At 35.7% G+C, this 17,007-nt stretch overlaps 2 protein-coding genes across 4 annotated transcripts in view; one reads left to right on the top strand and one right to left on the bottom strand.

Moving 5' to 3' along the window:
* LOC134792397 (glycerol-3-phosphate dehydrogenase [NAD(+)], cytoplasmic) overlaps positions 1 to 11,580 on the top strand; it is a 34,258-nt gene extending 22,678 nt beyond the window's left edge. Inside the window, exon 9 of one of the 3 annotated variants that reach the window (XM_063763691.1) lies at positions 11,427 to 11,580. In XM_063763691.1, coding sequence (XP_063619761.1) covers positions 11,427 to 11,442 — 16 coding nt within the window. In that variant the 3' untranslated portion in view covers positions 11,443 to 11,580. Of the gene's footprint in view, positions 1 to 3,943; positions 4,095 to 4,845; positions 4,942 to 11,426 lie in introns of those variants that run through there. The other 2 variants (XM_063763689.1, XM_063763690.1) reach the window with 2 other exon arrangements.
* A 191-nt stretch (positions 11,581 to 11,771) lies between these two features.
* Positions 11,772 to 17,007, bottom strand: LOC134792400 (methionyl-tRNA formyltransferase, mitochondrial). Its single transcript, XM_063763693.1, has 5 exons — positions 16,836 to 17,007; positions 16,208 to 16,414; positions 13,406 to 13,539; positions 12,828 to 12,995; positions 11,772 to 12,152 (listed from the first exon to the last, which is right to left on the bottom strand). The coding sequence occupies exons 1-5, from the start codon at positions 16,994 to 16,996 to the stop codon at positions 11,785 to 11,787; spliced, it is 1,038 nt and encodes a 345-aa protein (XP_063619763.1). The 5' UTR covers positions 16,997 to 17,007; the 3' UTR covers positions 11,772 to 11,784.

Raw genomic sequence — 17,007 nt, 5'->3', positions numbered from 1 at the left:
TGGCAGCACCACGGCGTGCGCTCTAGACCTCGCAATCATTCAAATATGGAATGCATTGATTTGATACTATGCGTTTTACTATAAAGTGAAAATTATTTTATACTTAAATAGGCACAGTAGATAAGTTGCCGTTTAAATATGGACGGTAACAGCTTTGTAATAAGGGCCAGACTGCTTACATTAATATTTAAATAATAGCGACGAGCTATTCTATTCGCACTAAGAGTGAAAGAGACCGTAATATGATCCCATCAAACGATCATCAGTTTGGTTTGTGGTCAGTTGTTTTTTACAGCTCTCGACCATTTGCGCTGCTAGTTAAATATGAGATGTAACTGCTATGTATACGGTTCAAATTCCTTTGACTTTAATAAGATGCTACATGTGTGAAGTATACATAAGCCATAGTCTACAGTAGAATAGCTTAACCGGCATGCACACTACATTACATGTATTTAGGTGTTGGAGAGTAGAAAAGGTAAGTTATTAATTGTAAAAAACGTATAAAGTCTAAGAAAAATCTTACCCCGAAATTGGACAGCCGAAATACACTCAACTGCATCATATGTTTGGTGGTAACCGAAATGTCAAACGTCAACTTTTGATAACCAAAGTTACCGTGTAATGTACGGGGCCGTACAGCGCTATCTACATCAGCTGCCAAAGTCAAAGCACGATTTTTTCTAAAACTTCATCTCTTCTACTATTAATAACTATTTGACTGTATCTACTCTCCAACGTAGGTATCATTTACAGGGTGATAGTACTTAGATTTGTTGGTTATACGTACTTTAGAGGCCTGTGCACACCGGGTGCGTGTGCGTAGACGTGCACGTGCGCTTTGTAATATACAGATTCTTATGAGGGACGACACACTGCTTGCGTGACGTGTGCCGCAGCCGCACGCAGCCGGTGTGGCTTGGCCTTACGTCGGGATGACTGGGCTAGGTGCCGTGGTTATTGATTTGTGCTGAAGCCTCTGATATGATAGTGGTGGTGGTGTATAAGTATACGTTACGCGTCGAATGATGATCCTATGACAGTTCCTTTAAGTCCTTTTGGGCAGGCTTTTAATTTTTTTAATGTATGTTTTAACTATATTTGTATTACTTAAATGTTACATTTCAAAATTTTACAAACCTAAATAGGACAACATTTTTCAGAAGAGCTCTCGTCATTCGTCTAGCGCAGCGGTCGGCAACAGGCGGCCCTGGCTATTTTATATGTAATATTGACAAACGACAATCTCTGATAAAGTCATAAATATTAACAAAGTGCGGCCCGCGTCAACTTCGTTAACTACTATGTGGCCCTTGGCTGCTAAAAGGTTGTCGACCGCTGCTTTAAGATATTGAGATTGCAGCTGATCTGATCATCTGCTGAAGCTACTTTTTAGCGCTATACATTTCTGGTTGATATCGCACGTCTATTTTCTTGTCTGACTATACTTACTAATATTCGCTTTGCGCTTTGAAATACGCAAACTTTCAGAATGTATGAATGAGTTTTTATGAGACGGTGATAACCATAGCTCCAGTCATACGATGTTTGTTGTTATATAAAGCATGTTGTATTATTTAATGAAAGTTACTGACATCTGTTGTTTTATAATATATGTATATGTCGTTCGCTAATGTCGAGTAGGTAATATACGCCGTGAGCCTACATAAACCGACAAAATCTAACCACGTGGTCCTGGCTGTGTGAGGTAATAATGTTTTATTAACATAGCGCCAGTCTTGCCATTTTAAACTAATTCTTTATAATTACAAAATTGTGATAATGAATGTGCGTTTTAAGCTTTTTAGGATGGATGTGACATATTGTTCGTTCTCAAGTTCGAGGCAATAACAACTAATTGACAAGCTTTTGCTTGAAAACGGCACATAACATTAACTATAATAAAATTAAACTATATGTACTAGTTGTTGTGCAAAAAAAAATGCCTTAGGTCAAGTTATAACAACTGACGAGTAGCATAGTTACTCGTATAGTTGTAGGTGTGTCAATCAATGGGGTTGGCAACTGTCAAAGGTTTGCCTAGATGGCGCCATCATAGCTTGCCCCTTTTTCTATGAGATTTGGCTTAAAGAGCTGGCATCCAGGGTATTAAAAAAACAAAAATTTGACACAATTCTAGGGATTGACGGGGCAAGCTATGATGGCGCCATCTGCTAAAAACTTCCACCGGCCAACCCCATTAGGATAGACATGTCAATTTTGGAAATGAGGAATATATTTTAAACGTTTTACTTTTTAGTCTATATAATGGCTCTACTGTAAATCGTGTAGGTGATATACTGATATAAAACATGCCAGTTCGAATTTTTTTACCTTTGCTTGACACGCTGTCACCAAGTAATGTGTCTAGATAATATTTCGATTACATATCGTGCCGTTTAAGTTATATTCCAATTACGCTTGGGGGCCTATGGTTAAATATAGTCGGTTTATCAGGGCCCACGGTGTAGTAGTATAATCAGTTACGATATATTATCTGTCGTATATGCTAACACCAACCGTTATCTAGTTTCGGCGAGTAGTTGCAATAAATCAACAAGCTCTCGAGTGCTTGTTCGTTCAGATAACATTTTATTGATGTTGTGAGTTCAAAGTAGGCGATAAGTACAATATTAGTAAATATTATTATATATTATGTACAGAGAATCGATTATTATATCTTTACTACCCACTTTAACTATACTATGCACGTCTCGCTTTATAAAAGACAAATGTTTTATCCATTCTTAATGGTAGCTGCCACGTACTATGTGGAATAAAATATATTTTCGAGTAAACTATTTTTCATTATCCTATTATTCCATTCTAGTCCTTATATGTTCCATGCTGTATATTTTGTAGATCTAACAGATTTCCATCCCTTAAAACTAAAAAAGCTTTTGCCCTAAAGTAATCATTTCTTTCTTCTTATGTTTCATTAGAAGTTGATCGGTTCAGTTTTTAATTAAACCTATCCAAAGGTGTTCTATTGGCTATGTGGGAGATAGTTGCGCCACCATGAGTCACATTCATTTAGTTAACATTAGACGTTAAAATGTTTCCCTGAAACGTTTGCCACAAGCACAGTGATAAGTTTGATCACATATCCTCTAGCCGCCCTGAGACCTATAAAAAGGCCATCGTTCAATTGAATTTTGAATCTTTCTTATGACAAAACAAAATTGCTTTTGTCTTGGCAAGTTGTGATTCGTGGGCGGCTATAGGTTAAGTAAAAAATGTTGAGTCTAATGAAACAATTATGGAGAAATAAATGCTTACAGTCTGTTCTCTGTGTGCGTGTGTGTTTATAGTTCATTCAGATAAAAAACCATAAGCCTTTAAGGCAAAGTTTTCCCACATGATTTGAACTTTGTTTCAAAGTGATAGGGTTCAATTTTGCATAATTCCTGACACCCTTATGCCTTATAAAGGGTTAAACGAAAAGTCATGTGACTCGGGACTCGGTCACTCCCAATTCGGCCAGTGACTCATTCTGTATTAATAAAATTATATAATTGCTCGAACCACCAAGTCATGTGTTATTTATTTATCGAATGAAATAGGCAAAAAGGGCAAAAGTTTTTAGGGTTCCGTACCCACAGGGTAAAACGGGACCCTATTACTAAGACTTCGCTGTCCGTCCGTTCGTCTGTCTGTGTATATATGTATTTCTGTTGCCGCTATAACAACAAATACTAAAAACAGAATAAAATAAATATTTAAATGGGGCTCCCATACAACAAACGTGATTTTTGACCAAAGTTAAGCAACGTCGGGCGTGGTCAGTACTTGGATGGGTGACCGTTTTTTATTGCATTTTTTTTCCGTTTTTTTTTTCATTATGGTACGGAACCCTTCGTGCGCGAGTCCGACTCGCACTTGCCCGGTTTTTCTATCTGTTGAGGATTTCCCCCTAACCCCTCCTCTTCCTTGCATTTTACAGATTTGCTCCTAAGAATATTAGTATTTACTAACCGAAGTGGAATCAAGAAATTTACATTAACGTTTTTACATGTTGTACTTTTGATATGTTTTTATTTTGAGAATTTTACTTATGTACATAAAATGTTTTTAATAAATCTTTATTCACTGCCTCTCTTCCGTTTTGTGTTAAATATTAATTTTCATACTTTTCTGACTAATATTTTTATCGTTAACATTTCAAAGCACCTTTTTTATAGCAGGTGTATCTTTAAAGTGAAAATCGAGTTTTGTATGTTGCCTCAAATGCAACTATACCTAGAAGTTGATGTTATATTTGTTTTCAATTATTTGTAATGTTTGTGTAAGTCTTTAGTAGAAATAGCCAAAGATGTAAATATAGTAAAGTGCGTAAAGGTAATTTCGAACATATGAAATACTAAACTAGATGCAGATACATTGGCACACACATGCACATTTGAAACGCGTACCAACGTGGTGTAGGCCTAGTTTAGTAAATATCTAGTTTTCAAAATTACTTTTTACATAAAATTCACATAGAGCGATGAAAACGGGGTATTTTGTATGGAAAATCCATACAATACGATGTGTTTTAAGTTGCCCTATGTATTTTTTATTAGGCACAGACGAAAAATGATTAACCCTTTACCAGGCTGACAGTTCAAAAACGACTGATCGAAAATATAACACATGTTTGAAGTGCCGTATGTAGGAAATATATATATCCCTTAGCCTGGTAAAGGGTTTTTTTTTTAATTAAATATGAACTAATAAAGAATATCTATGCTGCTTAAATGCTCAAGCTCCAGAGGTATCTAAGTAATTACGATGTAAAAAATATTGGTTTACATGTTTGGCGCCCTATATTAGAAGTCATTTAATGTTATTTTTACTAACTTCTAGGAAGCATCAAGCGCCCAAATGCTCTCTGTGACCTGAATGAAGCTTCAAGTGGCACCCATCTGATATTCATCAGTTATTCATCTGATATTCATCTGATATCCATCCATCATCTTAATGGTCTTCATTGGATTATTCCCAGTAGTTGCTACCAACTCGAGTTAGAGGTTTTGTAGTGTCCGTCTAAGCTAATCCTACACTGATTTTGCAGTGACACTTTCATAAACAATGGTAAGTACATTTTTGCGTGTATAATAAGGCACGTATTTAACCGGTCAACTAATTAATCGAATTTGGGTAGTTTAAAATAATAGAAATGGGTACTAAAATTAATAGTTTGGCAACTAAAACGGAGCCTTAAACTATATTAATATGAGTTGTATTTTAATGCCGTTACAGCTTTTGTTTATTTTTAGCCAGGTACCAAATATTTATTTGGCAACTGAATTATTATATTAGAGACTATTTATGAACATTTTAAAAAGAAAACGGCTATCTATTAATTTAAAGATGAAGTTCTTTTAAAATATTTTGTTTGGTCACTACACGGTCAACCTAACACGCTCCTCCTCGCTCCGCTTGTCGTCGCACCTATCTTTTGACTCTGGCAGAACACAGTGGTAACTATTGAAATTAGTAATTAAAAATTTAAAGTCCTAGTGGTCTAATGGCCATTAGGTGTTTCATGATTAGGAATTTTGACTATAAGTATAGTAGGACATTATACGTAAATAAATTTGTGGTGTTTTGTGGATTAGGAAATTTGTCAATATAAAGTACTAGGTATGCATATGTTTAAATTTAAATTATTTAAAAATGGAGTATTTAAAGCTTATGTATATAGGTATCTTAGGTATTCTGTATATGTACAAAATAACCAAATTTTATGATCGCTTTACAATATTAGTTGCCAACTTATTATTTTAGACGCCAATCTATCAATTCAAGTTCCCTATAATTTTTTTGGGTGGCTTGATTTTGCTGCCAGTTTTTTAATAATATGATGCTTAAATTTGAGGCTAATATAAATTTATTGGTGCTAAAATATTAATGCACAGCCAAATTATATTATTATATGCCCAGTGAAAGTTCCTGTTTAATATTTTAGTTGCCCGGTTATTAATAATAAGCCGTATAATAATATGTGTTGACTCATAAAAAGGCACTTTGCCTATATGGGCTCGTGTAAATGTTTATTTCGTGTTGCATTGTAAAACAAAATTTCGTAAATGCGCGTCGATGAAATATAAACGTGTACATTTTACTGTGCCTATTGTCACAATAATAATAATAATAAATAAGTCATTAAAAGTAGAATTTCGGAAACTACTGGAGGTAACTACTGGGAATAGCCCTAACTATTCAGCACGTGCTTATAAGAGTACTCTGTGAACATTAAGATAAATACAATATATGAGTGCACTCGAATGCAAGCACAATTGATAATATAATCTATTTCGCGTGCAATAAGATTGGGTTTCGTTTATCGGCCAACAATGAAAATTTGGATATCTCGAAGTGAACAGAGTACTTAAAGAGTGGGGTTCAAAGCATTGGTAATGAAAAAGATAATTTATAAAAAAACTTTAAAAAATGTGCAATAAAGATTAGGTATATGAATTTGAACTGACCCATGCTTTGAACACAGTTTTTTTTTTTAACTTTAGGTGTTTGGTGGCGTAAGAAGAACATTATGACAATTAACTAATAAAAATGTAGGTACACCTTGCCCCTGTGTTCCTCTTATCCCGCCAGACTCTTATACAGTTATTCTTAAATAAATGAGGCAATTGAGGCAAAGGCACTTAGAAAATAGTGGAATGCAGTTTCTAAATGCCTTTAACTCAATCGCATATTGTTTATTGCACAGACACATGTGACGTTTAATTTAGCACTTTCTGTCTCGTCATTACTATTAAACAGAGACAACCAAATAATAAAAACTGCTATGGGTCTACCACTATATCTCAGTTTTCTAATAAAAAGTAGGTGAGTTTTGGAACTAAAATTAGTTTATAAGTAGAAGTAGGCAATACTTAAAGTTTATTTGGGTCGATCAACTATTTCTTGTTGTTATTCTGTCCCATCAGCCAGGAGACAATAGTAGCATAGTTTCATAAGAGCTGTTGTACCATGTTCTACAAACGTGCTTAGTAGATGTCCCATTATGGAAAGTCCTTATAACTACCAAAAAAATCAAGTTTGGTTCATTTAAATACGAAATAACTAGTATTTTAAGAGTGACCCAAGAGACCGTAACCATGGCAACTAGAGATTTCGCATTGAAAAAAAATTGTTTTTTGAAAATATAACCAACTGTTTGTCTATTTTTGAGGTACAAACAGCAACGCTCCTAACTGTACATCGGTGGACCTTATTACAAAAGGCATAAGGTCCACCGATGTATAGTTAACAGTGTGGGCGATGGTACAATTTATTCGGTTGTATTTTAAACCGAGAAATCTTTTGTCGACTACAAATTTATACCAGGCTACGACCATTTTTTGAAATATTTTAAAGAAACTGTTTGCCGACTTCTTATCAACCGCCTCAGTTATACGGTAGATTCCCCATACATTTTTGCCCCTCCGATATTAAGATTTTACTACTTCTGTGGCCTCGTTAGCGCCATACAAATTATATAGAACAAGACAAATACAAATGAATGTGTTTGCATTTTGTATGGACATTAGCTGTTTTTATTATTAGCTGTCTCTGCTATCCAGTGCACGCCTGTTGTGAGTGTCTCTCACATTTCTTTGTATGTATATTGTATATTATGTTTGTCTGGTTTGTTTTCATTGCGATAATAGAGTTTGTCGCTATAAGATATGGTTTAAATTCGATTTAGGGCCACTTGCACCAACACACTAACCTGGGGTTAACCGGTTAAACCTGGAGTTACCATGGTTACCAGTACAATTTGACACTGGGTTAATGGCTTAACCGGTTAACCCCGGGATAGTGGGATGGTGCAAGTGGCGCTTAGCCATTAAACAGCTATGAACTATTAACGATTATCGTCATTATCGTGCAATACACAATTTAAATACTTAAAATTAATTCTAAGTCGATTAGGGTAAGGTTAATTTCACTTTTACGCATTGTAAGGTAGACGGTCAAGGAAATTATTTTCAGTACCATTTCGTACATTGTCACAGTGACAATAGTATGAGGTCCCTAGCGACTTTTATATTGATTGTCACTGTGACAAGGGGGCTATTCATAAATTACGTCATTTCAAATTAGGGGGGGGGGGGTCTGGACATCGGATGATGGTAGCATGACGTAGGAGGAAACGGGGTCATTCGAAGCATGATTTTTGGATGATGTTAGGGGGGGGGGGGGGGTCGAAAATCGTCAAAAATCGATGACGTAATTTATGGACAGCCCCAAGGTGCCAAACTGAAATTAAATTCTTTGGCTGAACATGAAGTACAGTCAGCGTCATATAGTAGGTAGCATCCAAAGTATTCAAATAGTTCGGTACACCATATTATTTGTATAGCGTACCGAACTATTTGAATACTTTGCTACCTACTGTCCGACGCCAACTGTACCTAAAATATTTGAAATTATGAACTTTATTTCAGATATCATAGAGTTAGTATATGAAAGGAAGATATTGCATTCTGAATGATGTCAGGAAGTGTCTTGTAGTTTGCCATCATATCCTAGTCCTTGTGGATTTAGTCATTCTTAGGTGTAGGTATTGGGGCCTTAGGTCTAGGAGATTATATATTAGTCTAATCGAGAACCTTAAGTCTTCTCTCGCTTTAAAGTTATTTTGCAGTATAATATTTGTTGCTTAATAATTAATAAGAGAAAAATAATTAAAGGTAGGCAGTAACCTTTGTCTTGTCTTCGTCCCCCAGATAAGAGGAGATCCATTATTTATGGAATATCTTATCCATAATTATGTTTCCATATTGAAATCACGGGTGTAAGGTTATAGATAGAGATAGCTCCGCGTGCGGCAAAAGTCCGTCGTGAGTCACTTTTCATATAATTGGCTAGGTAATAATCACATAGAACAAAACTTCCGTGAGACACAGACATATTAAATATATTAAAAACGGGTCACTCACGTATTTTAAGTCGAAGAACGCTCGACATGTTTCACTCCGTACCGAGGAGTGTCGTTAGTGAGTGGGATGTGTGGGAGTGTTCTTCGACTTAAAATACGTGAGTGACCCGTTTTTAATATATTAAATCACATAGAACTAGACAAATTGATAAGGAAAGTGAGCTTGTCAGGGAAAATGCTTTTAACCATTGACTTGCAAACGCAGATAAGGTAGGTAGGTAATTCTACCTGGCCTATTTTATTCATAATGTAATTAAATACCAATATATAGAAATTAAAAGTTCATTTAGGTGCATGATTCACTGAAAAAGTTTATTGTCAATAAGAGTGATCACGGGCTTTACTATAAACATTCTAATCATATATTTCATAATTTGTATAAAACCATCATCGCCAGTGAAGTCATTTTGTTGAATTGGAATCGTGAAAAACAGAAGCCTTGATAATTCTTAAAAGTAAATTTACTTTTGATAATTGCGGTAAAGGTAAAATCGTTTATTTTCCAGGAGAAGAATAGTTAGAAAATCGCATTGCTGTATAAGCTAATAGTCAAAATTGAAGAAGGTAAGATGTATCGGCAGGCTTCTGTTTTCTGTACCTAGTCTTATCAGGTTCACGTAAAAATATTCCTAAATACCTAAGTACCTAATTCATTTATCAATAAAGCGGTATTCGCATTGGACGGATCCGTACTCTGGTATGCGACCGGACATCGCTTAGAATATACGGTCAAGAAATTTAATGGGGTTGGCCGGTGGAAGTTTTTAGCAGATGGCGCCATCATAGCTTGCCCCGTCAATCCCTAGAATTGTGTCAAATTTTTGTTTTTTTAATACCCTGGATGCCAGCTCTTTAAGCCAAATCTCATAGAAAAAGGGGCAAGCTATGATGGCGCCATCTAGGCAAACCTTTGACAGTTGCCAACCCCATTTCAGTACCATGTCCTAACTTGTCACAGTGACAATAGTATGCGGTCCCTAGCGACTTTATTGATTGTCACTGTGAAAATGTACGAAATGGTACTGAAATTAAATTCTTTGGCTGTATGTGCATGACGACTTTGGACCTTATCCTATAAGGTTTACAGTCGATTAACTGTGTTGGCGATGGTTCATATAAAAAAGCAAAGAAAGCCTGAACTACTGAATTAGTATTTATATAGTAAACAAAGAATTTGAGATTTTTACGTGATCCTATTTTGTTATACTACACGCAAATGTATTGTCATATTTTACATTATTACACGTATCATTAACGATTTTTTTCACCAAATTGTTTTATTTTTATTAATAAAAAATTAAGAGAAATATCGTTGGTAGGTAATGATTCAAATAAAATGATTCATACAGACGTGCGTTCTTTTAATATTACTTTAGTAGGTACATTAAGATACAAGGGCGATAAGTCGGGAATTCGCAACGAGTGGCGATAAATTAAAACATGACCGAAGCGAGTGTTTTAAATCGACACGAGTTGCCAATTACTTATACGCACGTGTATCTTACGTGTTACAGTACATAATATATGACCCTTTAAATTTTCGACTAGTTACGTAATGTGCTAATTATATCACTAGTGCTGTAAAGTAAGCACCATATGTGCTGTAAATCATATTAAATCTACCAAAAAGCAGCTAATGTGAAATGCGTTATCAAAAGGTACTAGCAGTGTCAGTTACATATATGTTTTCACCACACCAGCTCGGAAAGGTTTACTTTGCACTTCAAAAACGGATAGCAAAGTTGCACTTTGCTATCAGTAATTCACATGTGAGGCAAAGTTGCAATGCAAATTTTGAGCTGTTTTCTTATGTTTGCTGGTAGAATTGACTTTTAAATGATGATTTTGGATGATAAATATTTAATAACATTCATTTGAATTTGATTTGGTTTGATTTTATTTGATACTTTACATTTAATATTTGCTTCGGGTTGGTGTGGTGAAAAATTTTGTGTTTCACTCGAGGGCAAATTTTGTTTAACCCTCGTGCTTTGAAACCCTCGCAACGCTCAAGATTCCATTTTTCGAACCACTCGCTACGCTCGTGGTTCAATTTTGGAATCTTTCGCTTGCTCGGGTATCAATATTAGCACGAGCAGTTAAACAACAACCTTGCCCCCTTGTAAAACAAATAACTATTAATATGTTACGTACCATACCCGCATCTCTCCGCTTCATAGAATAGATTGTGATTAACCAACTCAGTAAGTATCATACTTTCATACATATTTACTTTCAGAATTTTTCGATCTCACTCTTTCATGACCTTGTTCGATTCTTATAAAATATAGTTTTAACCCACACTGGGTAATCTTATGCTTTTCTATTATTTATAATTATCTTGTATTTGTATCTGTTATTTATAAAAAAAACGTAAATTGTTTTTCTCTCGACCTTCCTTCTGCTGTTCCTATAATTATTATTTCTATAGAATTTCTTCCTTCTATTTATGTGTGATTTTTCATGTTTATTAATATATTGGTTTTTGCTTTTTCAGGGTAAAGCCGCAGTGAAGTTAGCAATATATTAGTGTACCTATATATTAATTGACCAAAGATTTTAGTCATATATTAATTTCAATATAATTTAAACATTGTTAGTTATTAGAATAAACAGTACAAAGTAGTAATTTAAGTAGAAAATAAGGCCATTATGGGCTTTTGTAATAAAGACATATCTTATATGATTGGCAAAATTATATAGTTTTTTTGTAGTCCGCAGTTTAATCATATGTCTATGTGATAAATCATTATTCAATATATTTCAAGTCGTTTTATGATAACATGGTCATCCTCATTATTATTATTATTTTTTATAAAAAATAAACCAGTATATATTTTTCATATTTATTTATTCTATTGAACCACCATACATTTTCTTTTCTCTATCGGCATATTTTTTATGTATCCATTATAAAAATCTAGCCCAGTTATTTCTTTTTTCCCTACTATTCTAAGTGATCTAAAATATATATATCTACTATCTTTGCATAGGACTTTTATTGCATTTTTCTTTTCGCAATATTCCAGGGACCCCACTGGTTTATTTACAGTACAAATACCTACAGTTTCATCTAAAAGTGCATCAAACAGTTTCAACTGTTTGTTTCTAAAAGTTGTGGTGAGTGGGTACAATCCATATATGGCTCGGTATAAGTTGTAGACCTCGGTCGCAGTCATATCTGACCATCTGACGTCACTGATGCTTTTGTTTATCTTCTTAGCTGAAATAAATAACACACAAGTTAATAAAGAACTGCAGTGTCAGGATAAAAATACCTATGATTAACCCTTTACCAAGCTGACAGTTCAAAAATGAATGTCAGTCTTACTGATCGAAAATAAAACACATATTTGAAGTGCCGTATGTGGGAAATATATATCCCTTAGCCTGGTAAAGGGTTAAGGTCTGTGTGATAATATAAGAACGCTTGGGTTACTTCAAACATCAAAACTTGTCATATTTTCCATCTAAAGACTTATGTTACGACAAAGTCACTAAGGCAAGTTTTAAGCAGACTAAATCAGCGCCATAATGAGTGCAATTTGGTTTACATAGACCTTCTAAGCCTTGAGATACATTAAATATTCTACACAGATGTTCTGTATAATCTGCGGCAAAGCTCCTCCGAGCATTTTCAAGCTCCTACGCTCCTAGAGATAACTGTGTTCAACTATCAAACGCAAAACAGACTTTTAGGTTTTGCTTGCACCGAAAAACCCACCACTGTGCTCTGAGGTGCTTTTTCAAATAGGTGGTAAAACTGGTCAAAAGTGTAAAGAAGCTTGGACAGGCTTGTTTTTCCTGCATCCACATATTCTGGTTCCATATTCGCCACGCGATGCGTCGCATATATAAATACGGCATTAGTCTACAGAAAAAAGCTAGAAATACATACCATAAGTGACACCTTCCTCACTCTGCGGTTTAGCATTAGCCAAGCTCTCAGGTAAGGTTCTCATACAGTCTACCAGCATGTCAGCACCAATCTCGGATAACTGCTCTGTCAGCTCCGGCAGCAAAATGTCTTTAGGCACAGGTACAGTTCTTTGGCTGATGATCTCACCTGGAATTTATTTGTCTCAAATAAATATAAATTGGATGTGGTCCCCTGATCTCATACGATTCACTGCAATAATGTTTGCGAAGTATCAGATAAATAAAGACACCATTATAAAAAAAAAATTATGAAACAATCCATTTTTTAAGTAATTTAATATTTTTTTCAATATTTTCAAATTCTAAAGATCTGGTACAATATAAGAACCGAAAATATGGATTCGTTAAAACAAATACTATGAGTCAGCATGATGATAACAGATTATTGTATTATCATCTGTATTAGAGTGGTATTATTTATACTTACTTGAGAGTTTCAAATTGATATTGCTAAGGATCAGAATTAGGTTAAAATCAACTTGCAGATAATAATTTATAACTTGCAAGATTTTTACAAGCTATCGCAGTTATACATACCCACATCGAAAATGTTAGGTTTTATTCTCATGAGACTGACTCCAGTGAGCTGGTCTCCGTGCAGCAAAGTGTGGATGATGGGTGCCGCACCGCGCCAGCGAGGCAGCAGGCTGGGGTGCACATTCACCATGCCTCTGGAAACATTGGAGCAAGGAATTGATTACCAGACTATACATATACATGCCACTAAGATAAGATATAAAATAGTTTATTCAAGTAGGCATATTACAATGCGCTTATGAACGTCAAATAAAGCTATACCGGCTCCAACCCTACACCTCTGCCTCGAGAAGATTCACTGATGGGCACACACTTTTTAGGGTTCCGTACCTCAAAAGGAAAAAAAGGAACCCTTATAGGATCACTCGTGCGTCTGTCTGTCCGTCTGTCACAGCCTATTTTCTCCAAAACTACTGGTCCAATTAAGTTGAAATTTGGGTACACATATGCAAGTCTGTGACCCAAAGACGGACATGTAATGAAAACATATGAATTTTAAATGTAGGGGGCACTTTTGGGGGCAAAATAATAAAATTAAAAAACAAAGTTTTGCAAACCATATCGTGTTACATATTAAATGAAAGGGCTTATTTTAAGGGTCTCAAATATATTTTTTTTATAATTTTATAATAAATAATTTAGAAGTTATTTAAGGATATAGGCAAAAAATGACCATCCCCCCCTTAACTTCATTACCACTGGGTCAAAAATTTTGAAAAAAATACTCATAATAGTTCTTCACCTCTAGATGACAGGAAAACCTATTAGAAATCTACAGTCAAGCGTGAGTCGGACTTAAGAAAAAAAACGCGGTTGGGCTGTTTTAGGGACACAGCCGTTATGGTTTACGTGAAACGTGGTGTGGACAGCTATTGCGAAGGCCGAAGGCCCGAAGCGTCCCGCAGAGGCTCATTGAAACGCGCGGCCGAAGGCTGAGTTGCGGGAGGTTAGTGCTCAAACAGAGAACAGTTATAGTGTACAAGTTATAGTGTAAAACCTATAAGAAGTCTGCAGTCAAGCGTGAGTCGGACTTAAGAACAGAAATTGCGGGTAGGCTGGTATCAGGGCCACAAGTCACAACCGCAATTGTTTACGTGAAACGTGGTGTGGACAGCTAGTGCAAAGGTCGAGGGCCAAGCTTTGCGTGGGGCCGAAGGCCTGAAGCATCCGAGAGAGGTGCACCTCCACGCAAGGTCGAATGATGAGCTGCAGGAGGAGTGCTCAAACATATAACAAATAATTGGTTTAAGTAGCTAAATGAGAAGGCCGAACTGCTGTGTCAGACTTGGTCAGATGGATATCTGTTATCTTGAAATAACAGAGATACCTACGCCTAACCAACGCAAAAAGAATGTAGGCACTATGTTTAACTTAATATCAATGTCAGTGTCACAAAATCAGTCGCCGCGCGTCTCGATCGCGCGGAATCTGGATGCGGGGCGATCTGAACGGCGGGCGGAGCCCGACGTCACTACTCTGGGTGCCGCAGGCACCCAGCGCGGGTGCGCATGCGGGGCGATCTGAACAGAGGGCGCAGCCCGACGTCACTACTCTGGGTGCCGCAGGCACCCAGCGCGGGCGCGCATGCGGGGCGATCTGAACGGCGGGCGCAGCCCGACGTCACTAATCTGAGTGCCGCAGAGATTATTATAGCGGGAGATTTCAATATTAATTTTCGGGATAAGACAAAAAATGAAATATCACAATACCCTTTATCGCTCGGTTTTAGCCCACAAATTAAAGAATACACTACAAGGCAGAATACCACAATAGATAACATATTTAGTAATCTCCCACTACAATCCGGCACTATACATACTTTTTTCAGTTACCATAATCAAATATGGGTTAGGTTTAAAAAACCTTTGTAGAGTCTGTGCGAAAAGAGAAGAGTCGTGGTATGTATGGGGCTCAATACATTCCACTATTCTTCTCTTTCCAAACAGACTCTAACTTAGTTAATTTTTTTTTTTTGTATACATTATTAAAAATTCAAAATTCTAATGTACATAAATTATTCTGCAAGAAGACCTGAAGGGCCCTTTGACAAGTTCAGAACTAACCATATATTTAAAACAACAAAATTTCATTATAAAAATCATAAAATAAATTAATAATTATTACAATACAGGTATAGTAACTATTAGTCTTAATGGTTAATAAATACATTATTTTTTTTTGACTTAGATTCCTTATCGCGACGTACGGAACCCTCTCCAAGCGAGTTTAACTCGCGCTTGTCCGGTTTTTTTATTTGTAATAGTGAGTTTGGGATATAATCAACATGCCAAATGAGAAGTGTCTTTTCAAAAAAGCTTATTTTTGGACGGTTTTCATAGAGAAATAAGCCCTTTTGAAAAGACTTTGGATTTTTCATTTTGTAAAGTTGTGTCATAAGCAGAGGTCGGCGGGGGCGAGCTATTTACCTTATAATTTGACATGTCTTATGTCATATACCTTTGGTCATAAGATTTACAAACTCAAGGGATTTCTAACACCCCTCCTGTATATAAATTTATATAGGGATGAATCTGCAGGTGCAGTTGCAACACAAAAGTGTAAGACACTTTTTGTGAAAAGCTAAGTCTTAGGTTACATTTTTATATGTATACCTACCGTAAACAATGCAAATAAGAAATCTGTAATTGATTATGTATGTGTGTCTTGTAGAACAAGAAAGTCCTGTACTGTGCATTTACAATTGTACATTTATATGACGTTCCGAAGTTTTTGCTTCTGTACATATGCAGTAGGTAAGCAGAGTCACTCAAACTGACTAACATAGAAAAGAAAACCACTTACAAAGGGAATTTTTCTAAGACATGATCTCGTATTAGGTGTCCGAATGCTACAATCAGCCCAATATCGTAGTCCAGTTGCTGATGATTCTGTAATGGCCATGGTATTGTCTTCAAATTCTCTTTCTGAGCGTACTCCTCGGTGACTGACCGGTGCTTTGAGTTATTAGTGGTAACTAAATCGAGGCGGTTGATACATTTTCCGGATTTTCTGAAACAAATTAATAATATCTGGGAGACAGAGCTTTGCTCGGAAACCATAAAAACTCAAAAATGCGCGTTTTCCCAGAGATAAGACCTAGCTAGATCGATTTTTCGCTCCCGAAAACCTCCATATAGTAAATTTCATCGAAATCGTTATAGCCGTTTCCGAGATCCCCGAAATATAGATATAAATAAATATACAAGAATTGCTCGTTTAATGGTATAAGATTTAGACATGTTAACGATTGGTAAATCGGCTGAGCATATTGATACCTACATGGTACAAATGCGTATATATATATATATAACTCAAAGAACACTAATTGTAGGCAACAATATGTAAATATTTTGACACAAAATAATAACAAATAACGCTGAAATTGTATAAAAAGCGAACACACTTTAGCTCAGCGCTTTACGTTTATTACCGGAATTCGTTTATTTTCTTCAAACTTTTTAATGCTATACCGTCCGATCCGAAGAACAGAACATTATAACGAGAATTACTGCTGTAGTTATGGTAAAATAAGTATTTTTCATTTAATAATCTTTTAAATAATCGAATTTTAAGGCTATAAGTTAATGTCATTTTGTATGACA

This window comes from Cydia splendana, chromosome 7, assembly GCF_910591565.1.
Source record: "Cydia splendana chromosome 7, ilCydSple1.2, whole genome shotgun sequence".
Lineage (NCBI taxonomy): Eukaryota > Metazoa > Arthropoda > Insecta > Lepidoptera > Tortricidae > Cydia > Cydia splendana.
This window is presented reverse-complemented; position numbering and strand designations above follow the sequence as displayed.